The sequence below is a fragment of the Anser cygnoides genome, chromosome 1 (genome assembly GCF_040182565.1).
Source record: "Anser cygnoides isolate HZ-2024a breed goose chromosome 1, Taihu_goose_T2T_genome, whole genome shotgun sequence".
NCBI classification, from domain to species: Eukaryota; Metazoa; Chordata; class Aves; order Anseriformes; family Anatidae; genus Anser; species Anser cygnoides.
Genome location: NC_089873.1, coordinates 15,649,382 through 15,676,318, shown reverse-complemented (window position 1 = coordinate 15,676,318; position 26,937 = coordinate 15,649,382). Strand labels below are relative to the sequence as shown.

Genomic DNA, 26,937 nt, shown 5'->3' with positions numbered 1-26,937 from the left:
GGGGGATGGTGTCCTGGTACACTGGGCTTCTATCAAATTAAACAAATCTGAAACTGCACTGGGCTCTGCCAGCTGCTGACTGACCTGTGTTTTACTGTGGAAGTGGTAAATGCCTTATGATTGGAGCTATCCTGTAAGCAGGTTTATAAAAACTTAATATGGCTTGATGGAACAGTGGACCTCCAGTATGTACTAAAGCTTCATAGAAAGAGCGCCCTCCCCCAGAGACCACTTTCTGGATTTCTATAAAGTTAGGGTTTTGAAAATACTATGTAAAGAATGTGTATAGCACTGAAAGAATATACAAATAATGAAATCCCAGGCTATAGGGCTGAAAAGGCCCTCCAGCCTCAAGTGCTCAAGGCCCTTCGGTACCTCAATCTCGTAGTACCTCATAACTAAGGCAGGGACAACTCCAAACACTCCAGACCGGTGAGCACCCCACTGAAAGTCCTCAGGATGGGGACCTTGTGTCGCTATAGAAAACTTTCTCCGTTATCTTTATAGCCCTAGCTTCACAAAACAGCCTTTTAAGCCTCTCGTTTCTTGTCTTACCTCCAAAAGGTGGAGAGAACAGGTTTGGCATTTGTTTCTTTTGTTTGTTCAGAGGCAGAGCCAAGGAAAAACAGACACCGGTCTGTGCAAAGCACATTTCCACAGCATACAAATTCACAAAGAGAAGAAGTTTAAGAAAATGCAGATGCATATAGTATTTTTTCAGTATGCACAACTTTATTTTCTAGTTAATGAATACAATTACTTTCAAAATGCCACTTTTTAAAAGGGTAATAAAGTTAAAATGCATCTCCAAATTTAGTACCTGATACGCAAAGACAAGATAATAATACTCAGAATGCATACAGAAAAAGTCACTTCTTCATTCCACTGAGGGGGAAAAAAAAATCAGTACCTTTAGTTGCATTACTTGTGGTTGTTTGAATTAGTACAAAATCGGGTAGAATTTTAGCTTCAATGCAAAATTGTTTTGGTATCCTTCATTTTGATGGATAATTAGATAGAAACTCACATACTCCTTACCCCTCTGAAAAAGGTATACGAATGCGTGCTGCATGTTGCCTGTTACCATTCTGTGTAAATGTAGGCTTTCTGTGGAACACAATTATTCAGGAAAGGTTGAGTGCAATTATACCTTGAAGAAATACACAAGCCAAGAATGAGAGTAAGTGCATTGCATCATGTATTAACACAACTGATTGCAGCTGAAATGTCATGTTTGGACAGAACAAGAGTGTCAAAATTTTTATTTTATTTTTCTAAATACCTACATGGACAAGAACTGGAGGAGGTTCAAAAGATAAGGCCACATTTTTGTCAAGAATCTATGCTCAAACTTCACAGTGCAAACGTTCTTTTGAGGGGAAGAATAATCCCTGCTATGATTTTTATACCATCTTTTCCATAGCATGTGTTCTGCATAAAAACTAGCCGGAAGCTCTTTTATAAATCCCAGGTAGAGTATTTTCATTTTGCTTTTTCCATAAAATGTGCAGCCTCTGAGAAACACGCTACTGGCCTTGCCCTTCACTGCTGTGTGCCGCAGACCCCGGCGGTAGTGCTATAAAGTTCGGGTTAGTATAAACTGGGGCCACGGCCTGACACAAAAGTTCTGTCAGTAACCTCACAGAAGTGATGCTGCCAAATGGAAGGGCAGAGAATGTGGAGGGGTTGTGCTAAAGGCACGCGTGGTTAAATCCCAGTCTGAGCCTAAGCATTGCTAATGTAGAAACCTAGGTTTTTGCTGGCTTGGACTGCAATGCCAGTACCTTTCAGGTTCAAACCTCTGGTGCATTTGAAACGAGAAACTTCACTGTCATGAAGACTGAAGCTTTTGCCTTAATTAGGGAATAAAGATGTCAGGTTGATGCTGTTACCCACTGAGTAAGGATCCCATCCAACTGATTGAAATTTATAGGATTTTTTTTTCCCACTGATTTTAATGGAGTTTACTCAGGTCTTAAGGGCAGAATAATTTATTTAGTGCTTAGCTTTTCACCTGAGACTTTCCACTAACTTTACTGGCAGCAAAAAAATTCTCAGTGCAGTGAGATACAGGAAAAGTTCTCTGATGGAATCAAATAAGGAGACTTAAGTATGTGAATGTACTGAAGCTATTTAGCCAAAATTGTGAATTTTAAATATTAGAGGGCCTTTATACTGGACATTTCATATACTTTTGTTATTATATATTCCCTCACCATGCAGTTTTTTTTCCATTAAAAAATATAGTGCTAAAATATTTAAGGTAGTAGTCCATTTTCCATCAAAACACACTTCTTTTTTCATGAAAATTAAGAACATTGACTTATTGCATATCTATTTTATATACTCCTAAAACAAGGATTAAAGTTGTGCGGTTCAACTCCTTTATCTTTTGAAAATTATTGCACTTGTGCATTATGGACTGTCAAATGCCTAGACATTTCCTGCAAAAGAACAGCAGCAGTCTGATGTAGAATATTAAAAGAAAAATACGCTATATAAAAATAGAACTGTTCATTAAACTAATTAATTTCCTATATTTAATTAAAAAAAAAAAACACTCTATAGTAGGTCACATTCTGACTCTTACTTGCATTCAGTAGCAGCCTGTTGTACGGATTCCGTTAAGATTTTTATTAATCTAACCCAGGTCAGAATCTGCCTATTGATGAAAGGTATGTAAACTAGCCAAAATAATCTGCTGTGGATACTTCATTTTAGGGATGGTCGTTAATAGTAGTGCATGATCTGCTACGGTGGGATTAATACAAAGCTAATAAACCCATATCCAAATGTCTTTACTATTGAAACTCACTCTATTTAAAGTTTTTAGTGGTTCAGTGCAGTTTTCTGTTCGTGTGGCTGTTCCACCTGTCACCTGCTCTCCAACCAGCTATCCAACAACCTGTAGCAATTTAAGGAATTGCTTGGAAAGAACAACGTAGATAAATTTTTCAGGAAGATCACACAAATCTTCTAGAATTGCCAAAACTTGGCCAGCTAGAACTCCTGCCCTCTCGCTAGGCATTGTACAAAGACATGACAAAAGGCCTGCAATCCAAAGATCTTGGTCTCTTCAACTCCCTCGGTGGAGCACAACGCAGCTTTTCTTCCTGTACACACCGACGCAGCAGTGTAATGCACCTTTTGCCTGACTAGTCCTCGAACTGAGTACATCTTTCATAACAGTCTTCTGATTTTTTATCAAGATATCATATTGGAAAGTGCTCGCTGAATCAAGGTCCAGAATATTTCAGGGATAACGTTAGCTAAAATTTGAAGATTTCTAGAGATCTGTATCATTCAGACTAAGAATCAGGGTTTTCTTCAAGTGCCACGATTGGTTTCATTGCAGAAAATGCGTATATAGTACCGGTGCATAAATATTGCTGTGAATTCACAGGTAAGAAAGTCCCAGCAGTCCCTCTTCAGGAAGCCAGTCTGCGCATAGCCTAGTGAAAAGGTTTTGAAAAGATGGAGAGAAACAAGCCATGGTTAGTTCTGAGTATGTACCACCTGGAAAAATACAGTGTTTGTCTGTGTGTTAACTACACAAACACTAAGTGCAGCCTGGGCTCATTGACAGTACAGAGCAAGTAACAGTGACTCGTGTCTGCACCAGACAGATCAGTCAGGAAGTTGCAGGTCTGAAGATATCTGGCTACCACCTGCAGAAACTGGCCATAAAGGTGAAGGACAGAAGCCTCTCAGAACAATGTCTGAGCTTCGATTGGTGTTTTTGAGCCTGGCTTCTTTTTCATATTTAATGACAGTAATGTAAATATCTAAGCAGTTCTCTGAATAGAAATCAGAATTCAAGTCTTTTGGCCTGCCATGTAAAAGTGCTTCTTTTACAGAACCGTGGTGTCTTTCTAGCTGTTTAAATCCTTCGTTCCTTTCTGCACCATGACTTACAGAGGAGAGAAAAGTGCTTCTCTGCACAATAAACCGGTGATTAGGGCACTCACTGGAAAGGTGGTAGGTATTTATATTAGTGATAGAGTAACATTTGGGTTTCTTGCAATATTCATAATAATGCCTCTCCCCCTCAAAAAAAAAAAAAAGGCAGGGGAAGAGGTATGGGGGGAGGACGAGGGTTTAATCAGGAGTACCAACTACCACAGCCTACTGAAAAAGCCTAACAGCATGGCTCAGTACTACAAAGGAATAAAACCAGCAGTATTCTCTAAATAATAGACACATTCAGATCACAGAGCATACCTCTTCCTGAACATCAAGCTCGTCATCAGGCCGGGTTGTTTCTGTGAATTCTATAGGTTCTTTAGACTCCTGCATAAGTGAAATCTTGGTAGAAAGAAAGAAACACGATGAGTTATACATTGTCATATCACTGAAGTAGATTTGTTATTCTGAAGTTATCTTAATACAACTTCCACAACAGACTTACAAGTCTGTTGTTTCCTGTTCCTTGACAAAGCTGTTGTTTTAGTTTAGCTGAGAGGAACTTACATGTTGGAAGCTGTCCAATTTATTGGATTCTTACTTTTTTGTCCTGTGGCTCTATGTCTAGTTTTCAAATGTGCCATGCTGTAGCAGAAATTGCCAGAACGAATGCTAGGCGTTGGAAGGAAGGGAAACGTGCTACTAGATATCCTTACCTTCTCAAATATGGGATCCTGATTGTCACTGCATGTCTTTTGATTCCTTATGTAAAGCACAGCATCATGGACAGTCAAGAAGAATATGTCTTTTCTGACAATGTCATCAAAGAAGGCACTCCGTTCCAGCTGAGATATAAGGTTGTCTGAATTTAAAAAACAAAAGTCACAGCAGGTTAATTTGAAGTAATTAAATAAATAAATATCAAAATACTTGGCTGCAATTATCAGAAATGAAACATATAGCCAAATAAATCATTATCAACAGCTATTTCTTGGCTTTTACTTTCTATGTTTCCTTTAAATCCTGCCATTCTTTGTGTCCTAGAACAGCCACCATGATTATCAGTGTGATAATTCACAATTTTATTAGAAAAAATGCTTCCACAGACACATCTAGAGATCCCTTCTCAACTTCACTTCATTCTTTGCATGAGTGATAGTAGAAATATTTGAAAAGTTTACCTTGATATGAAGCAAAGTATACTCTCACATCAATTCTCTCAAACTCTCTAATTATCTACAAAAAAAGTTTACAACAAAAACATGAATAAGCAAAGTCTGTAAGGACAAAATACATATATATGTATATATGTCAATGAATGTAATGTATAGACACACACATGTGCACACATACTTTTAATTTGTTTCTGAGTGTTTTCATTCGAAATTTCATGTTTTGTTTATTCATAGCAAAAAAGGAACTGCTAAATTTGCTGTACTTAAAGATCTGTTAGTTAAGTACCTGGTTGCTGAAGTGACCAGTCTTTGACTATGTCAGTAGAACTATCCATTTTACACATACACAAATTGCTGCCTATTGTTAAGGTTCTAATTCTGTTCTCATAATATAAAAAATCTTGTCTCTTAAGTGAGAACCATGTGGATCTGAGCAACCTTCCTTTCCCTCAAGTATCAGTGATACAATACAGTCTTTCATTGGCACATGCTTTTAATTTATTCTTTTTTACAGCGATTTTCTCTCATGCTGTGCACCAGATGGACCTGTTCTTGGATGAAAAAGCTGCATATGGAAAGAGTTGTCTCTGTGGAACCCATAATCTCATTTGTCTCAGAAGCTGGAACTGAATCAAAAGTAGGGCTGAAGCAAGTCACGCTGCATTCCTGTATTTCAGTTGGTTAAAATGTTAAAAGGTGGGAGACTGGATTCTACCTCTGGCTTCCTGATGGTAGGCAAGTCTCTCCAAAGAGCATTTTCAGAGGCAATTGCTAATTGTATTCACTTCTGTTTAGCGATAATCTAGAATCGTGGTAATCTAAGATCTGTTTTATAGATAAGATGAACAGTCCCATCTGCAACTTGGAGTTAGTGAAAGCAGTTGTCTGAACATAGAAAGTATAATAAAAGCCTAAAGACGAAACAATCTGGTCATAGGTTTGTAACTGGGCACCAAAAATAATGGAAACATTTGGCCGATTAAGGCTTTACCTCATTTCCCTCTCCCTAAGCTAGGAACATTATCTCCTTATGACCTCAGTGTGATGTGTGAAGATGAACTAAAGTTGATGAAGTGCTCTGATGTTACCTGCAGAAAATCCTATTAAAAATGAATCATTCTTCCTTCCTTCATAATTCAAGTAATATGGAATAAATAAATCTCATGACTAAAGACTGAAAATGATGATAAGACAAAATATTTACTACCTCTGTGTTGAGTGAGCATCGTCCTATACCCATATTAAAGCAGGAGGCATGTGGAAAGAAAATATGGAACTAAAATGTCATAATGCATGCACACAAAGGGACCACATTATCCAGTTCTAATTTTAGAGTACTTGACTATGCAACCTCTACAATGTTCTTTTCATGCATTTTTGGATTTTTTTTTCCACATAAAATATGCACACACCAATATTCTACCTGTGGCTGTGTAAGTTTTAAAGGTATTTTTTCAACAACATTACCTTCACCTAACAGCTCTTGATTTAACATACTGCTGGCTAGATTCATTTCATTGAAACACCAGAAAAAATGTCCTTACCGTTTTTATTGATCTCACAGCTACAATATCCAAGAAGGTTACTGCTCCAAAATCAAGAATGAGACTGTGGATCGGCACCTTGGGGATGTTTACTTTGACTGGCAGATCTGAATTCCAGTCCACCTGGATCTCTACTTCTTTTGTGGGAACTTGAAGATCTTCATTGTCTTCAGGTTCCTCATCAGTCTCAAAAGCTTCATTAGTTATGCCAGGCTCACTGATGATGCCATTCTAATGGGCAGATAATACATGGAATATATCATTTAACCATGGAAAAATGTTTGGATCTACTTCCCTGTGATAACTTCTGCTTCAAGAATAAGACCAATATTGCATCCAAGAACTTAAAGAAAAACAAAATGGAGTAAATAATTTCCTCTTCCTTTATGCAGTATATTTCCTTTCCTTGTTTTTTCTTTGTTAACAGAGCATCTTCCTACAAAAAAGGCCACTATCAAAAAAAAAATAAAATCTCAGAGCTACTTCTTCCCTCAAAAGCTTTATTTCTAGGAGATATTTAAGACCACTGTCTTGAATTTGAATCCAACTTTGAATTAGGTTTACCACATATGATAACATGGCAAAATGACTAGGTCAAAAGTTGGAATGTCACATAACTGAGCATTTAACTGCACCATGAAGTGGAATATATGCAGAAATATCGCGTCCTGCACTGAAAGCACTGGCAATGGAATACCTGTTCCTAACTTCCCACACTGGAGATTTAATTGGTTACCTGTACCTGTCCACTCCTGCAAGCATTTAATTCTTGAAACGTACGTTCTGTACTCAGAGGATATGGAAGACCAGCCAACTGGCACAGCTCACCTGTGCACAGGAAGCTGGATAATTGTGCCATGTACACATGAGGGAGCCAGCAATTTTACTGTACAGAGACAATCAGGAGAGGGACTCTGTCAGGGAGTGTAGTGATAGGACAAGGAGTAATGGTTTTAAACTAATATAGATTAAATTTAGATTAGACCTTAGGAAGAAATTCTTTATTATGAGGGTGGTGAGGCACTGGCACAGGTTGCCCAGAGAAGCTGTGGATGCCCCATCCCTGGAGGTGTTCAAGGCCAGGCTGGATGGGGCTTTGGGCAACCTGGTCTGGTGGGAGGTGTCCCTGCCCATGGCAGGGGGTTGGAACTGGGTGGTCTTTAAGGTCCCTTCCAACCCAAACCATTCTATGATTCTGTAATTCAAACTGAGTTCCACTGCAGTTAACACTACGACTGTCACAGCTGCCTGAATCTTGAGGTCTTTGGCAACAGGATACTGTTCTGCTGGACACCCTGCAGATCCCAGACTTCCTATCACAGTAGTCAGTCACACTTTTCATCTCTATTTTAAAGATGAGTACAGAGGAGCTCAAAATTAAGGCTAAAGTAATAAGCTCCAATAGTAATCCTTTGAGAAGGAAAAAAAAAAAAAAGAATTACCTTAGTAGCTTTCAATTTCCCCTTCTTGATTAGCTTTTGTATCTTCCTTAGTGCTTTGAGTCTCTTATTATATACCTTCACTGCATCAAATCCCACCTACAGAAAAAGGATCAAGACACCAAAACGATTTAATTTCACCTAGATATAATTCTAAGGAAAACCCAAAGCCAATTAAATTGCATCCAAAACCATCACATATCACTTACTGTGGATTTGAGGCTACTTTTCAGTCCATCAATGTTAGCATAAAAAATTGGACTTGAAAACTTGAGGATCTTCACACCTTCTGGTTCTACAACCTGTTGTCAAAGAATATAAGGTCGAGCAGCAACAACCATATTTTGGCTGCTAAGAAGCAGTTCAACTGTTTCAACAGTTCAGCTACATAACTAATTCAGTAAAAATGGGCTATCTTTGCTGATCATTGAGGTGATTCAGTTTTTAGATGCTCACAGCCCAGCATGCAATATGGAACATCTGGATCAAGATGAAGAATTTAACGTTGCAACTTGTTATCTTCAAGCACTCGACTTCCAAAATTAAGTTGTCAACAATCTGCAAGGTACAACTTTGTCCTACACTGGCTTGTAGACTGAAGGGAAACAACTCAGCAATGACTTACATTTTTGTAGTCCTTGACCTTCTTGTATATGTCTGTGCCTGGAATGTTTCCAAAGCCACCCCATGAAGGACTAACAGAAACAAAAAGACAGCGAAGGTAAATATCATAGCTAGGCTTTTTACTCTGAAAAAAAAATATTGATCACGTTTCTCCATTTTAAATGAACAGAAACAATATATTTACATTATCTTCAGATTACCTGAGGCTTTTTCTCCAACCCTTTTCCTCTGGATTTGGATCAAAACCAAACCCAAAATGTTTTGTAGTCTCCACATACATTTTTAACAGCTGAAGAAAATTATTTAGAAGTTTGCAAAGCCTTACTTCCCTTTCTTACTTTGATTTCACAAATCTGAGTTGAATTTGTGGATATTTTTGAGGATCTTAAAATTCTTCTTTTTAACAATTGTGAATTAGTAGATTTTACAATCTCCTACTCTATGACAGCTTTTGGAAGGCTATTTTATGCATTTGCTGACAGTGCAACTAACCTTTGGTATTGCTGGCAACCCTACTGTATGGACTCCAGGCTGGAGGAAAGAAGTTATGTTGTATTTTCAGATAAAAGATCAAGAAAATGTAACAAGATGGCCAAATGAGATTCTGCAAAGTCAGCTTTTCTCACCATTCCACTACCACGTGTTCTTAGAGCAGAAACAAATCAGACACAAACATGAGATTTTGTCTTATTCTCATGCTTTGTCTTCCCCTTTTCCCATAGGCGTACACTCAGCCTTGTACAAGTAATGACTGAAAAGGTTATTGGCATGTGCAATGTACTGTAGTATGATTATATGCTAAGAGTGACTATAATGATTAATTCATTACAGAAGCTGTTCATATATCTTTTAAAATTTGATTTAGAATATTCCTCTCCCTTTTCAGAATACAGCTATGTGGATGCAGAAATAATATATGGCTAAATACCACCAAAGTACCCAACATGATACAGAATAGATACTGATAACATAATGCAGCCCCTCATGTCACTGTAATTTTAACTGATAGCACACAAACAGTGTTTTGTTCTAAAGAACAGATTTTTCCACTTCAAAATCTTTGTAAACCCAAGCAGATTTTCTGCCACAAATCATCTTGCTTTTCAGCATATTGTCTCTTTCATGGTATAACACTAACAATTATTTCTGATCCTGTGTTACTTACAACTGAATTCTCAGCACAACTGTCAGCAATCCAAACAAAAGGCCAGCAAGCAATCCCAAATCAAGTCCCAGAATGATGGATGCTACACATGTAAAAACCCAGATCATCTGGAGAGGAAATAACGAAATCTCTTAATTATATATAGTACTCCTAGTCACTCTATGGAATCACTACATCAGACAATAAGAGTAGTAGAAGAATTTAATGTTGGAAATGATTGTAGCACACTGGCAATTAGCTGACTTCCATATAAAAGTATTAATTTTCCTCCAAAATACTTCTAAACATGTATTTCATTAGGCATATCTAGCTTTTAGGAAATTAAAAATCAGAAATAATATTTTTCCTGTGAGGTAAAACACTGTAAGGTGCCCCACCTATAGACATATACAGAGAGAAGGGGGCTCCTCAGTGATGTCCAGGAATCAGAACTGTTCCAAAGAGAGGTTAGCAGGTTGCCATTAGCAGGTCGATGGCACTCTAAAAGTTTCTCCTGAATGTTTAGGCAGAACAGTTGAAGTGGGCTCCTCAGTTCCTCCCTGCATCACTGCCCAGGCAGAACATGCAGCGGACCCAGTCCTACCAAAAGCTGAGTGCCCCCACTTCTCACTCAAGTGAGTGGGATCTTTTATCTATCAAGAGGACTAACAAATGATTGACTAAATAAATTCAGACCTACCATAAGCAGATACTACTCAGACACCCACTGTAAAATCTGTGTGTAGTAGGGTCTGCACACAGAACATACATTCCATGCAATTGCCTCTTGCCCTAACAGCTACACAGGGCTTGTTCCACGGAAATCCCAGTGGGAGATGTGAGCATGTACCCTGAGATAAGGTTACAGTGGTTTTTAAGAAGAGCATATTCATACATCCCTTAGTACACCAAATGAATCCACTTTCTAGCTTGGATTAGTCTTGCTACAGCAAGAAAATGTACTTTGTAAGGACTATCTGAGATTATCCAGGCAAATGGGAAACTAATGTGATAACAACATAAGCATATATGCATGAATTAAGAAAACTTCAGCTTTTCTGGCCCATTTAAATTTTGCACAAGATCAAAGCAGAATGGTAGAGGCGACCACAGGCCATCTTTATTCTGATTTTCAAGCCATCTCAATACAAGATTACTGTAGACTACAGTAATTGCTGCAAAGGAGTCATAGCTGCACAGGCACCTTTACTGTGGGGTATAGGGAATAAAAAAGATAATATTATGTAAAACTCTAAAAAAAAGGGGAAATTTTCACCTGACCTCATGACACTTACCTTTTGAGGATGCACACAAAACTGGTTTGCTATAGCAAACCTAAACTAAAGATTTTTCTGGTGGTAACCCTACAAAATTCTGTTGATGTGGTAGTTAAGAGAAACTTGGATGATACTGAAAGGAAAAACAACAACAAAAACAACAACAAAAACATACAAAAACATTAGGGAAAGAAGGAAAAATGAGTTGACTTACAGCATCCACTTTATTCTGTCTCCACAGACGGGGAACATCAAACACTTGCATGAACATCCCTTTCAAGTTAGCTATGACTACAGCTGCCAACACGGACTGCAAAGAAAACCAGTGTAAAGGCGCTATTCAAAAGCAGAGATGCTTATTAAGATATTTTAATCTTCTGTTTTCTGTTTACAAAGTGTATATCATTACACAGTATAAAACCAGCGCCTTGTCTGGTCTCAATCACCACAATTTCAAACAGGGCTATTAATTCTGTCCATCAAAGCTGAGCATTCAGATCTGATCAGTGCTGGTGGCAGAGTACAAATACAGTACCTTTTGTAAGGGCTCTAGCAATTTCCCCAGGGCAACAATGGCAATCAAAACAATCCCGGCTGAGATTATACCAGCAACCTGCAGAGGACACAGTGTTTATAGAAGATGAGCATGTTAAGATTATATCTTATGTTTCTAGGATTACAAAGTAGTTGTTTCCAGGATATGCAAGTAGTTGCACATTACATTTCTTTAGGAACAAGGAGACCTGCCAAAATGCCGCTGTGTTTAGGCATACATGGGCAATCATTACACACTTCAGCTAACACAGAGGGAATTCAATTAAGCAGGTAGTGCAAACAACCGCACGCAAGGTAGTAGCTCTTGAGGGGGCTGAGTTGCATAGAGAGATGAAAGGAGCTGAGTCTGTGTGGCAGCTGGAAAAGGGGCTGCTGGATAACCTGTACTTCTCCACTGTTAAGTAAGTGTGTAGCTGTAGTCCTGTGAAACCGAGGAGCACCATGCAGAATGTGAGAAAGACCGCACATGGGCAGATACAGCAGGGCTGCTCAGGCCAGCACTCAGGAAGCTTAGGTATCTCACAGAGGATACTTAAGGATTGAGAGGATTTTGTCCTGCATGCTGAATTTCTACTAGGACAAACTCAATCCTTTAATTCGTAATGAAATTCTGGGGAATTAGGCTGGAAGGATTTTGGAACCTAATGTAAATCTGCATATGTAAAACTTGATTGCCCTCTTCTGGCAGAGCTACAAAAATGATGCAGTACCCGCACACAAGCTGCTAGCTAAGATACCTGTGGCATTTTATGCGACACAACCATTTCAGGACCACTTTCATCCCCATAGAATATTAAACTCACCTGTGTACACTACTAGTAAGAAGAGGTCATTACCTGAGTCTTTCCACCAGTACTTTCTTGGACTGCAGTCCGTGAAAGGGCAGTCGTTGCAACAAAACAAGAAAAGGCACCAGAAAAAATGTTGCTGATCCCAAAGGCAATAAACTCCTGAAAGGTAATTGGATGATGCTGTAAGTACAGATTCCTGAAGGTGATTTTGCAATGGAGAGTGACAACAGTTTTTACAATAGTTTATAAAGTAGGTAGCACTGAAATATTGAGAAGAGTCTGGATTAGTAATAGCTGTTAAGTTTACTCTTGTGCCAGTATAACTATATGTGTTTAGAAACCAATGCAATGAAGTTGGTGTACCCTTTCTAATGTGGGCATACCTGTCTTAAAATAAAGACTTTTACAGATATTTTTTTCCATCAATGCTGTCAAAATTAACATTTCTAACAATTACATGGGTATAATTGCATCAACAAATGGGACTAGTATAAATTTAACTCCTGAATATCATCATCTAAACAAAAAATTTTAATCAGTGCAACAGTCTGAGTTTAGACACGGCTTTAATTAATGCAAAGCATGGTATTATTAGTGAAACTAATCAGGAGCTTTGCAAAAAAACACAGTTTCACTGAAAACTTCTAATTTGTTGAGCCAGAAGTTTTCCACTCTGAACATCCCAATGAACTCACGCTGAGTCCCAGGCAGCGTTCTCATAATTTTGCCCCAGGGTCACAGATGCTGGCACCTACTGATGCTGGTTGTTCTGCTCAAGTGACAAGGACCCTGGGAGCTTTATGTCCTGGGATCTGGGCCATTCCTCTGCTGGGAAATGAGGCATTTGGGAGCTGCCTGCAATCCCATATAATTGACAGAAACATTGTTCTTATCAAGCTGACAGAGTCATAGGAGCTTTCCACTCACTGTGAATGTTTAAAAATATAATTTAAAATTTGATTTTGACTTTTCTTTTCTTCTCCAAAATGAAGTTTCCTGTAAGCTTTTAATTAAGCTGTAACTACAAGAGCAGGATTACAAAGTCATGTTCTTTAACAGAACAGACCAAGATGAGTCCTGCCTGCTCCTGTGTAACAGCTGTTCTGCAGGAAAATGCTGGAAATGCAATTCCTAGTGTTCTTAGATCTTAATAATCTGTGAATCTATGAAGACAAAACAAACACTAGCAGATAATAGTATTGGACTGTCCTTCAAAATGATTTTACTACCTGCTTTTATGATACTATTTTAAATTCTCCGGTTCAAGTAAACTATTTGCCCGTCATTTATGACTGCATTTAGCCTTTGATATGCGTAAAATTCATAGAATCAGTACTGGAAAGAATGCACTTTGCTTTTATGGGCAAAAATTGTACTACTATAATATTTAATTAGTATCTTTGAAGCACATCAGTGCTGGAAGAACAGCATACTCAATGAAAGAACAGCATAAAGAGCACTTCCAGGAGTATGCATTATTCATTCACATGTATTAAACTGAAAGTTAATGCATTTTAGGCAACTTTAAATCACAGTGTTACCAGATATGAACTTTGTGTGTTATAAAGTGACCAGCATGTTCAGAAATAAAATTTTGTTACATTCTGCAGAACATTAGTTCCAAAAACAAACTTCACATAACCCATTAGCACTGAAATAAAGAAGGACTCATTAAACAAAGTGCTCAGCTTATCTATTTATTGCAGTGAATGTGTTTTCCCATAGTTCAAAAAAAATCAAAATTAGCATAGATGCAGGACAAGGAGGCTTTCCGACATGTTTCTCCTGTGCCCGTGGGCACAGGAAGACACTTGTAGGCATTTACTTTTGTGAAGCTGCAGGACTTGCTGTACGGTTACAGGTGTATTCATATTGACATAACTGGTGTCATGCTGAGAAGCACATCAATTTATTCCATAGGAATAAAATCACACCTTAACTGAAAAAGTTCAAGCCTAGATAAAGCTGCCTGGAGCAGCTTCTTAGCTGGGCATTGCCTTCACCCCCAGTCCAATAATTCACATCAAAACCTCTCTTATGAGCAGAAATGGAAGGGAGGTTACTCAAGCTGGCCATGTCAATGCTATATCACCAGAAAATTCCTGTGTACAGTGCTTAGCTTTAACTACCCTTACAGACCTACTACACTCCCAAAAGTGATATGGGAGCAATTAGGATGAAGAGCAGACACTGAAGATAGAGCTAATCTGGCTCATCTTTGTGAGGTAAATTTGTTAGGTAATATATGGCCATTGCAGATTCTTTTTTTTTTTTTTTTTTTTTTCCCAGCAATTAGAAGAATGTTTCCCATTAGACTTTAACTTTTGTCTGAAAACAAACAAACAAACAAAACCAACACAAAACAAAACAAAAAACCCATTTCTTTCATTTGGATACATAAATCATTGTGAAGCAGAAATTACACTCCCTGTGTTTGTGAACAATTTTGCTTATACGTACCTGATTTCCATCAATAGCATAGTCATACTTGGTTGCATATACTTTCCCCACAGATACAGCAATAGCATAGGCAACAATAGCGATGGAAAAGGAGGCTGCTATCATCTGGGAAAACAGGCTGACATCTGGAGGTTCGGGAGGCAAAAATCTAGCATTTAGAAAATACGTTAGTATTATCGACTTTGATCAAATTCTGTTCTGAACTAGAGCTGTCAAGGAGTTTGAGGTGGAGGCACACAGGTTACATATAATATGAAGTGTAATGTTTCAAGTTAATAAAAAGGTGGAAACAGCCCACTGACATCCAGAACATGCTTATCTAGCTCACCATAGCCCAAATCCTGATGCTATTAGTCAGCGACAAAGCTCCCATTGTTCTCAGCATAACTGAGATTTGGCCTTGTGATAGCGAAGTGAAAAAGTATATTTCTGAAGAACTGAATAAAGGATATATTGAATAATATGATGAATTACATAAATATGTTAATGACACTGTACTGTTGTTAACATATTTCAATGGAAGACCTCAAAAACATTTTATCCCCTACTGTGTTTCCACAAGTTTTAATTAATCAAGGCCTGAATACCAAATGGAATGTGAAGGTTACTACTGTGAAATGCTCTGAATCTTTCAAGTGAAAGTCTCTACCAGTGTAATCCTCAAAATCCTTGCTCCTATGACTATGTAAGTGACAATATTGATGGTGATAACAGCCTGAGTATGAACCGTATTTGAATAACTCAGTTTTATAGAAATTAAATCTATAGAGAAGGAGAATTTCATTTAAAACCCTTTAATTTACTTTTTATATTTTCCTTAGGCATATATTCACTTCAGGAACATGAAATAATTAATTCTCAGATGAACTTCATGAATCAGGTAAACATTCCTAAACCCATTTTACAGACGAAGAAAAGGTACACAACACAATTAGGCAGCATAACTGACAGAGCCAGAAGTAGAACTCATGACATCTCCAGCTCTGACTTCTGAAATCAGGTTACAGCTCTCAATCTCTCTTTCACGTCTTTTATCTTACCACTGTCATTTTTAGCCAATTAAAATGATATCTATGTCCCAGAAAACAAAGGCACTCACCCTCTTGGGATGCTCTTAACAATGCCTGCATTGTATTTTTTTTCCAAGTCGGCAGCATATGAAATGCCAGTGGCTACTATTGTCTGTAATCAAATGAAACAACAGTTTCAATACTTAAAAAAGGCTCTTGTCTTCTTGTAGCCAGCCCCATCTATTTTACCTGGTACCAGTTTTGTTATGCTTCTTTGCTTACCACAATAACTTCTATTGGAATCGGTATAGGAATCTTGTGTTTGAATCGATCGTTTATTTCTTTAACTAGCATGCAGACAAAAATGGTGAGGAGTCCGGCAATAAGATCTGCAATGTTGGTGGTACCAATTCTTTCAAACGTTTCAATAAGAGTCTGAAAAATAAAAATGACAACACGTGCACGTGAAGGATGTGAAAACACTCATGAGACGATCTAGGCACGTAGGCTTCTGGAGGAGGCCAAGAGCTGCTCCCTCCTTTGCTCTGGCCTGGAGGAGCTTGAGGATAACTCTGTCTGATGTACTATCGAGCTGCTACAGAATCAGTGACTGGATTTCATGGTGTATTTAATGGAATAATTGACTACATGGGGCTTCTGCATCCTGATTTTTAGAAAATTAATGCTTAGTAACAAGAGCTAAAGCCCTACCTGTGTTTACACCAACCTGTTCTTAGAGCAAGGTTGGGAAGACCTGCAGCTTACTCACTTTCCAAGCAGCAAGAGAGATTCTCACCTTTCTATTCAAATGACAGCTAGCAGCCCCACGGGCAAAATTCTGCTCCGCTATATGGCCGGTACATACAGCCTGTAGGTTACAGATTTCCTATTGCCACTGCTGACATCCAGACAGAGAGTATGACAGTGTAGATCCTGCCAGGCTGTGGAGAGTCCTGCGCTTCAGAAAAGCAGATGCAAAATCTCACCTTGCGGTGCATTAAACCTGCTCCCACCAGAAGTCAGTCCCAGGCTGGAGGACCCTCACAGCTGGACCAAAATAGGCAGCTCCCTCATCTGCCCTTCCTATGTCCTTGCTTGGTCCTGTTGTTTATAGCAAACTACAGTCCGTGTAACTGACATTTATGGTTGTACAGTGTTTATACAAACACGACAAAAGTATCACTTCTGAGTGTACAGAGAAAACAGGAAGGGCTGATAAGAGAAAAGCCACCTATCGGTGGCTTTCCCATCTCCTCTCTCCTCCTCCTAGGTATTGGGGTAATTCTCATTTGTCCCTTGTCTCCAGGAAAATTTGATTATTCCATACCCAGTGAAGGATGATATGATAGAAAAGAGGTTTGAAACAGACTTCTTGCCTCCAGGTTAGCTCCTGAAATTCTAGGCTGTTAGTTTAAAGGCAAAGGGAGGGTTGCAGCAGCAGTACCACTACTACCCTCCTGAAAAGACTCTTGGTTTGAAATAAAACACCTAAGTGCTTAACCAGCGATGTTTTCTAAGCTAAAGAAGAAACTTTTCTGAAGCACTGAATCAGATGCCATTCTCTGGGGACTGAAGACATTTCTTGCCTGGTGTACTGCTTACCCCAAATCCCATTCTTACTTACCACATGTGCCACTGCCACATTTTACAGGGGAACAAGAGGCTCCTGACTTGGAGTTGTGAATTCTGCCAATGTCAGATGCTCAGTGTTGCAATTTGTTAACCACCACTTCTGAAGCAGGTCCGAGACTGGCTGAAGCTGACGCAGCAAGTCTCTGGTTGAGCAGACCAGAAATCACAATTTCTTTGCTCTGCACACATCTGCAAACACCTTCACCTGGCTCACCTGCTAGAGTGCAGAAGCTTTGAGCTTTAACCTAAAGAGTCAGCAGTCCACTTAGGCTTGCAGGAGCTGGAAGACCCATTTAAATTCTTTTCAAAAGTACCGTCTACTAGCTGAACTGCCCTTCAATAATCATAAAAAACAGAGGGAATAACCTGCTGGATCAATTAGTCCATCACCAGGCTCTGAGGTTTATTACATAGTACTGTGTCTTATCTAATTTTCCATGCCCCAAGGGAAAGAATTTTCATTAATGTTAAAAAAGGCCCATAAAATGTCTTTTTTTTTTTTTTCAAATATTCCACCTGATTTTTTTTTCTAAATTTTACCTTGCTGTTTGCAGTTATATTCATCCTATTTTTGGTACTATAGATGCCTAACATATTTTTGCTGGTCTGGCTTTCTGAATTGACACACAAAAATTGTAAGTAATTTTTTTCTAGAGCAGCCTCTTTTAGAAATCTATAATTTTAATGTAAAGTGCTATTGAAGACCTAAAATGCTATGAAGCTGAACAGTTTCATGCTGAAGTCAGTGACAAAACTCTCAATAATTTCCCCAGGAAAGGAGACTATTCTGTAATATGAGAACCTCTAGGAATTCAGTATTTCTGTAATCCAGCCAAGACATTTCTCCATTTGATCATTTCCTCTAAGATCAACAAATGGAGTTGTGACAGCAACGTTTAGCCTCAGCTTAGCTAACCAGCAGGTACCTGGCCACGGGATGTGAATCCACACCCTTCAGTAGATATTCACAGGAATGGAGAAAGATGCCCTTGACCAGGATGACTGACTGCTTTAAGAGTAAGGAGGCTTGGGACCAGTTAGCTTTGCGAGTTTCACAGTGAAGCCAGGAAGGAAGGGGTGTGAGGGAAACAGTCTCCAGAAGTGATAACCCCCCAAAAAAATGTTTTTCTGGATAATTACTTTCAAACTTTATATGAAAAACTGCTCAGCCTGAAAAAGACTTCAATATAGCAATTAGCCTTTTATGGTCCGAGAAAACAAGAAAGCAGCGACTGAGAGCCCCTCAGCTGTACATGACCACCTGCGGATCTTCCTGACAGTGAGAATTAAAGAGATGCTCTATACATATAAATCGTATATGGATCACTCCTGTATGAAATGGTAGCAGAAGGTAAACAATTATGCAAAACCTCTGGCATAAAACCAAAACAAATTAGAAGGGCATACTTACGTATATTATGGAAAGGACACCATTATAGTTTTTAGTTGAAACATTTAGGACTATTTTCAGTTGCGACACAAACACTTGAAAAGCAGCTGCAGTTGTGAATCCCCCAACTAGTGGATCTGCAAGGTACCTCACAATGAAACCAATCTGAAGGACTCCAAATATTACCTGGAAAAATCATGAAGAGTAATAGCTTGCTAAGCAATAACAAAGGCACACTTTTATTCGGTGGTTTCTTATGCTTTGCTCTTTTCTCTTCTTTGACAGTCTTAGGACCATTTTCCCCCATTGCAGACTAATGTAGCTTAATATCTTGCCATCCAGTGAAATAAAGGAGACCTGAAGAGCTTTGTGAAAGGATGCTCCAGGATATGTACCATTAGCACTGAGTTTCGTGCAGGTTTCATGGTCTGCAATCACAACGCTATCCTTCTGTTGTCAGTGCTCCCAGTCATGCTGCAACAAACTCTGCCCAGGATAAGAAGAATAATCCCCAAAAAGCACTTCAGAGTTTGAGATGACTTTCCTTCATTTTTGTGTTTTACTACAGGAAAAAGGCTTATTGCCCTAGTAGGTATTTCCATTCTGCATGTTTTCCCATTAACACTAAAATACCAACTTTGTGTTTTCAAGACAACTATTTTACCTGTAAAATTCCAACCAGAAATGTGAGGGTGCTAGCAATCAGCACTCTCTGTGCATCTCTGGATTCCGTGTCTATCAGCATCCCGGTACCATTAATCCCTGTAGCATTACTGCCATCTATGAGAAAATTATCATCGGGGGCCATGCTCAATACAACAGATCCCACCATCAAACTGACTACAGGGAACGGACCTGTAATGACAAACAGAACGTGCTGAAGTTTAATATGCGTTCAAAAGAAGCACTGATCAGACTAGACAAGCAAATTCTAGATCAGAAAATCCATTTAATAGTTTAACTGGGGTACATTACTTAGCTGTAGTAGTTGTAGTAGAGGGCCAGAAGCCATTGGCACTCCAAACGTGGCACAGAGATACAATTCCTTCCTTAAATAACTTTTGTTATACATAGACATGTAGTTTCATCCTTTGCTTAAGCCAATTAGGCTGTACCAAGGCCAAAAGCTGTGACATCTTCCAACCACCTCCCTTGCATCTGCACCAGCAGTTCTGTGGCCCACTACCAGATAAAAGGGATCACTTATCCAGCTGAAAACAATGTTATTATTTACTTCTTTTTGGTAACGGTTAGTTTTCAGCTGAATGAATGAACTGATGCAGATCACCACATAGGTGCTCAGTCAGGAATCCCAGTGCGACGGTGGTGGCAAGACCATGCACCCAGGGGTAGGATTGTCCTTTCTGGCAGTAGTTTGGTATTACATTGGCTAAAGATGACTGAAACTGTAACTGGGGCAAGATACAGAGATAGTAAATGATCATTATATCAGCAAAACACAATCTAAAAGCAATCAAATTTGTCGCAGTTTTTACTAAAATTATGCAGAAAAGGAAAATGTCACAAAATGTCTTGAAAGAAGCTAAGTTAATTTTACAGATTTCTTAGATTTTCTTAATGAATAAGCATATTGAAGAAAGTATAAAATGGAGTGGAAAATGTAGACAGTAGGGATGTCAACATAAGTAGAGGTAAGTGCTCAGGGCTGGAGAGAAAATGTGAGCTGGTAGGTAGGGTAAGAAGACAGAAAACAGAAAGAACACACAGAAGTATTTGACGCCACAGAGAAGAAAGTTGGTGAAAAAGCATAATACCAGGTCAAAGCTTTATGAGGGAAAAACAATCTAGTGTTAGGAGGTGTGAACAAGGTAAGACCGTATTTGTTGGAGTGGAAAAACAGAAATTTCAGTGATCAAGCTGTAACATGAATTTTAAATATGTGAACTAACAGGGAAAATATATACATTTTAGAGAAAGTATTCAGAAAGAATCAACAAGTTTTACCCATAGCCTTGATGTGAGGACCTAGAGCGAGGCTGGAGTAGACACAGGTTCTGGGTCTCCGCGACAGGCAAGAAGGTGATATTGGCCACAGTGATCAAAGAAGGATGTAGCAAGAAAAGCTTGGGGAGAAGACTAAAAGACCTGTTTTAGCCATCTTGAGCTTTAGGTGATAGACAAAATGTCTGTTCTTACCGCCTATTGAGGCAGGCTTTATCTTGTAATTTCTTGCATAGAGTGTAGCCAAAGATAAAATTTAAACTTCAGCATAAATGCAAGTGAAAGGCATGCGTAGGAACAAGTGAAGTTAGCTATTATGCACAGCTGCCTGTACAGAGAAGAAATAAGTCTGAAGTCCCCCAAACCCACAAATATTAATATTCAGCATAACCAATATGGTTCAGAAAGTAGCCATCATATGAAATACTGATGTTCACAATAAGGTTTCACATTTTGTAATAGTTAATTTACTGTAACTTCAACACATGCAGTTACCAACTGAGATGTGCCTTGATGTTCCCAGGAAAAAGTATGTCAGGATGGGGAAAAAGGCAGAATAGAGACCGTATCCAACAGGAACTGCCACCAGCAAAGCATATGCCAAACCTGAAATGATACACGATCAAAATTTCACATTTAAAATCACTCAAACTACTGTCTTGTCTAGAATAGACTTTCAAAAAGATTTACTCCTTTTATCTGGATACAAATTAGAATGTTTTGTCTATAAATACGTTGCAGGCCCATATGTGAGTACCAGTGACTGTAAATGATTGTATATCCCGCACTGCTGGTTGGATGAGTAACTACTGAAAGATGTTCCTATACCTATATAGGTAGCATAAAACACACGTTCAAATAAGAAGTTTAAGCAGGGGAATGCTGTTGCAAGACTGAATGATCTACCCTTTGAGACAAAAGAGGTCTTCTTGAAGTGCTCAAGTTACAGACAGAATTTTCACGCATAAACTCTGAATTACTGCACTACCAATATGCTTCAGGATGCTCACCCTTCTGAAAATCAAACCATTCTTTGACAGATATCAGTTTATAATTGTAAGTACCAAAAGTAAATCACCCAAACTGGAGAGTTTTGATCCTTACCATCTTCTCACTTCATATACTCACGCTTGTCAAATCCAACATAGAATGAAAACAAAACAAAACTAAATGGAAAGAAAAAGTTGCTTTCAGTATCATGCCCTGGTTAGCTCCCATGGAAGACTGTAGCATTCTGCACTGATACCACAAAAAGCCACCAAAACTATTGAAGACCTGGTCACACTGCTATGACTGGTGAGAGGACTGCAAGTGGCACTCAGCTGCTGGGAGTTAGGGACTTCAGGCACTTTAGGATCCCAGAAGGCTTTTTTGGCAACCATTTTGGCCAGTTTTCCCAGTATCCCATGATTTGGAATTTCATAACTGTTATATACATATATTTAATTACATCCCATGCAAATCTAACATGGTTAAATTTGTACTCATTTGTATTTTGTTTTTTAATGTATTTTTTAATACACAGAGAGGCGGGAAACCAGACAGGATATTTCAGAAATCAGTTCTACAAGTGGAATCTAATTATGAGAAAATCAGGCGCCACCCTAAAATGTATATGAGGGGGTTACAGTGAGAGCATAATAGCTGTAATAAGTCATATCGAAGGCCCATCTAGCACAATTCACCTTAAAAAGGAAGGATAGTCCTGTGATTGAGGCACCACCTTCTGCAGAGATCTTCCAGCTCTGCATGACCGTGGACAAGTCACTTCCCTGTTCCTCAGGTCTCTCTGCCTGGGGCAGGCATTTGTACCACTCCTTTCTGCAGTCCGTGCCTTCCTAGCACGCTCCAAGGGAAGAGACAGTAGGGAATATTTGTGGCTAATTAGGAAAGAGGCAAAGTACCTTCTTTGTTCCCAGTGTGGTCTCTCTAATCTTTGCCACCTTGTGTAAGCACCTTATTTCCACTGAAGGAAAACGTTTTGGTTGACACAGCTAACTTGACCTCCCCCAGTCCTGAAAAATTGTGAGGCTAGTGGAAGAACAGCATGGAGGTGAAAGAAATGAACGTGCTGGCTCACTTCAGGATTACAGCTAGCCTCATCTCTGAAAAGGGGACTGCCTCAGGCACATGAATGGTCCTCCCCTAAGTCCTTCTTTACTAGCATAGTTTCATTAATTTCTGCTTATTTCTGCCACTTTTCTATTTGTTCATCTGCTGAATGCTTTCCTCATAAGCCATGTACCGTAAATATCCATCAAGATTATCATTTTTTTAAAAATGTGAATACAACACCACCTCCTTGAGGACTGTTTTCTGCAGGTACTTAAACAATCCTGCAGGCAAAATTTTAAAGGAAAGTTGATATCAAGATTGCATGATTTTGAGGGGAATAACTCGATTTTTTTGTAAGCAGCTGCAGAAGAACTATAGGTTCAGATAATTAAGAAACAGAAATAAGACTGCAGGACCTACCTGATCCATTGCAATGTAATTAAAATTATTTAAATATCAAAAATAATACTCTTTGAATAAAAAGATGGAAAAAAAAGCTAACTAACTCAATAGCACATCAAAGGAAATATAAATCTCCTAGCCAAGCAGAGAAAAAAAGGATAAATTAAAAACATCAATTATTTATCGCCAAATAATACCTAATATCTAGTATTAAATAACAAGCCTCTGATTTGTAATTCCATCTGCAAAATATCATTGTGCTTGGCCAGAAACATCCCAGAAAGCAGAGGACCGGTGTGCCTGGGTTTACCTTGCAGGGTGGCGACGAGGCCGGTGCTGACCCCCGAGATGATATCGCTGACCAGCCATTCCTTCACGCGGTAGTTCGGCAGCCACTCCAGGATGGGCAGGAAGGACTTGGTGATCTGAAAGGCCCTTTTTCTCGAACAGCTGTGAGAAAACAAGTTATTAACATACGGCATGGGGCTGTAGTCAGAAGACAAATGAGAAAGTCCTGTCAGAAAGCAGCTGAAGAAGCCCTGACAGAAAGCAGTCAAGAAAGTCCTGACAGAAAGCAGTCAAGTAAGCTTCAGCAGAAAGCAACCAAGAAAGTCCTGACAGAAAGCAGCTGAGGAATCCATGGCAGAAGGTATACAAGGAAGCCCTGACAGAAAGCAACCAAGAAAGTCCTGACAGAAAGTAGCTGAGGAATCCATGGCAGAAAGCAACCAAGGAAGATCGGACAGAAAGCAACCATGGAAGCCCTGACAGAAAGCAACCAAGGAAGCCCTGACAGAAAGCAACCAAGGAAGCCCTGACAGAAAGCAACCAAGGAAGCCCTGACAGAAAGCAACCAAGGAAGCCCTGACAGAAAGCAACCAAGGAAGATCGGACAGAAAGCAACCACGGAAGGTCCGACAGAAAGCAACCAAGGAAGGTCCGACAGAAAGCAACCAAGGAAGGTCCGACAGAAACTGACAGAAAACCGGGATTTATAGACGTTTCAAGAGGCAGAGATGTTTCCTTGGGCACCTCCCGCTGCCCAAAATGCCACCTCCTGAAGGAAGCCCCCCCACGTGTAACCGCGTCCGAGCTCTTCGCAGGGAGGAGAAGCCCCGACGTGCAGCCAGACTCCGCAGGGGCCGCTTCACCCCCCGCCACCAGCCGCCACCTCGCCGCTCCTTGGCGGTGCCAGGAGCCCGCGGGGGCCTCGGGAGGGGGGCGGCTCCCGTCCCCGTGCGGTCCCCGTGCCGGGAACCCCCCCGGCACCCACCTGCAGGCTGCCTGCGCCCGCTCGCGGAGCGTGGGCGGCAGCGGCGGGCGCCGCTCGTTCTCCTCCTGGAAGCCCGCCTCGCTGTAGATGGGCCGCGCCACCACGTAGTGGCTGAGCTCCGCCAGCGGCTCCGCCGCCCGCTCGCCCGCTGCCATGGCCCCGCCTGAGGTGGCAGGCGGCGAGCGGAGCCCGCTCCCCGCTCCGGCACCCCCTGGCGGCCCCGCTCGGTCCCGGGCTGGGCTGGGTTGGGTTGGGCTGGGCTGGGCTCGGCCCCGCGGCGCGGCGCTGTCCGCGTCCTGAAGCGGCGGGGCCCCACCTGAACCGCAGAATTTATACGGCCCGGCCGCGGTTATTTATGGGGAAACACCGACAGCCGGCTCCGGGCTGGCCCGGGAGACGCCTCCAACCACCCCCAGGCTCCTTCGCAAGCCCTGCCCCGGGCCGGCCGCTCCCCAGAGCGACCCTCCCAGCCCCGCGGCCCTTCCCCATCCCCGGCCCCTCTCTCGTCCCCTCGAGGGGCTGCATTTCAAAGTAGGGGCGTTGTGTGTGGGGGGAATTCCTCCCCGTGTGTGGAGCCGGGCTCTGGGCACACGCACAGAGCCTGCTGACAGCTGCCCTATGTCTCCCAGGTGAAAAATCTTGTCCCCCCCTCCTTCAGCCATCACCTTCCCTGAGGGCTAGCTCCTTGGGGGTGGTGGCCCTCAGCCATCTGCTCAAGGACACAAAGTGCTTGTCCCTCACTGTTAAGACAAGCCTGAGGGGACGAGACAGGTCCGGCTGCTCCGCTCATTGCTTGGCCTACCTGGGAACCTCCTCTGAGCTTCCTGACCCCAAAATCCCGTGATCGAACCCTTGGAGGTTGACTCCACGCGGAGGTACGAGCTCCAAACAAACCAAGCCATTCGCAAACAGGAGGCTGAAGGCAGGAGGCTGGAGACGGGAGCATCGAGCAGCAGATCTGTTCCCCCAGCATCACCCCACTGCCTCAGCGGGAAGCAGAAGCGTTTCGGAGCCCCCGGGCTCTTTGGGTCACACCTGAAATGACAGAAGGCAGCCTGCAGTTGCTAGTTTGCCCAAGGGGGATCAGAGGGAACGAACTCCTTGGCAGCCCTGCTATGACTTTGGCTTAGAGATAAGACTGGGGCTGAAAAAATCAAACCTATTAAGTACTGCTAGCTACACCTGCAGCTGCTCCATGTTTTGTATAGAGGACAACCTCACAAAGATCTTGCAGGGGTAAAGCAAAGCAAGTGTCCTCATCGCCCCAGAAGACTTTCCAAATCTAGAATCAGGGCCAATGTTTCAACTGACACCAAAGAGGCACACATTGAGGGTACCTGATCAAGCAAAATATCTGTTCAATGAGATACTCAGCTGTGAATATTCTTGATGGCCTTGGTTTCAAAGCACTTAAGCAAAGTCCTAGCTTCAGGCATGTTGAAGCTGGCTTTGCTGAACTGGAAAGAGGTCACTCGCTGAAAGTACGTTTTGTAGTGTTCAGGCTGTGACAGACTTCCCCTGCTGCTGTACTGTGAGAAATGTCTAGGTGAGCTGCTGAAATGCTTTGATCTGAGCAAAGTTGTATCAGGCAGCCAAACAGCCAGGTTCCTAAGCAGAGTCCCAACATTTTGCAGAAGCCCATAAACACAGCCCTGGAGCAAGTAAAAGCTGACAGTTAATATTTAGCAGTAGGACTTTGATTTTAAGAAAAGTTATCCTATGTAAATGTTATGCGCTGCAGAATTAGGCTGCTTTCAGATTTTATTTTATTATTATTACTAGCAGATAATGCTGCAGGGAAATGGAATGTGTGTTGGGAAACAGAACAGGAGCCTGATTCAGTTAGATGTATGCTGAAGTACATATGGAAAACTCAGCTGGCTTCAAAACTGGGTAATCTACTGAGTTATAATCCACTCCTGTTAAAAATGGAGTAGCACGAAGAGCAGTTCTGAAATCTAGCTTTGAAAAGCTCTTGTGGTAATATCTTCTTAGGTTCAAAACTGAACACAAAGACAATGAAAGGACTCCAGAAGGCATAATGGCTTCTAGGTTAATCATTAAAGTAAAGAATTACAGCAGCAAAAACATTTGCAGGAATCCAATAGATGCCCTACACTTAAAACACACAACATAAACTCCACAACATAAACTCAGTTTTGAGGACTGGATGCATATTACATATCCTTTTCTCCTATAACACCCACAAAAGTATGATTATTTTATTATTCATATAACTAGAATTTTAGAAGAGAACTAGATGATACCAAGCAAAACCAAACCAACCCCAAAGTCATACTG

At 40.6% G+C, this 26,937-nt stretch overlaps 1 protein-coding gene across 2 annotated transcripts; it reads right to left on the bottom strand.

Moving 5' to 3' along the window:
* Window positions 1-710: 710 nt before the first annotated feature.
* Window positions 711-24,888, bottom strand: SLC26A4 (solute carrier family 26 member 4). Of its 2 annotated transcripts, XM_048068569.2 has the most exons (20): window positions 24,637-24,888; window positions 23,674-23,813; window positions 21,402-21,512; window positions 19,609-19,799; window positions 18,966-19,130; window positions 16,205-16,357; window positions 16,012-16,094; window positions 14,913-15,060; window positions 12,498-12,611; window positions 11,642-11,719; window positions 11,321-11,416; window positions 9,851-9,957; window positions 8,687-8,756; window positions 8,271-8,363; window positions 8,065-8,160; window positions 6,623-6,853; window positions 5,085-5,139; window positions 4,620-4,765; window positions 4,222-4,305; window positions 711-3,452 (listed from the first exon to the last, which is right to left on the bottom strand). In XM_048068569.2, exons 1-20 carry the CDS (start codon window positions 24,789-24,791, stop codon window positions 3,429-3,431), a joined length of 2,340 nt encoding a protein of 779 aa, XP_047924526.1. In that variant the 5' UTR covers window positions 24,792-24,888; the 3' UTR covers window positions 711-3,428. The 2 variants fall into 2 exon arrangements, with proteins under 2 accessions (XP_047924526.1, XP_013046244.1); XM_013190790.3 differs by lacking the exons at window positions 21,402-21,512; window positions 23,674-23,813; window positions 24,637-24,888 and adding an exon at window positions 20,910-21,370.
* Between the last annotated feature and the right edge of the window lie 2,049 nt (window positions 24,889-26,937).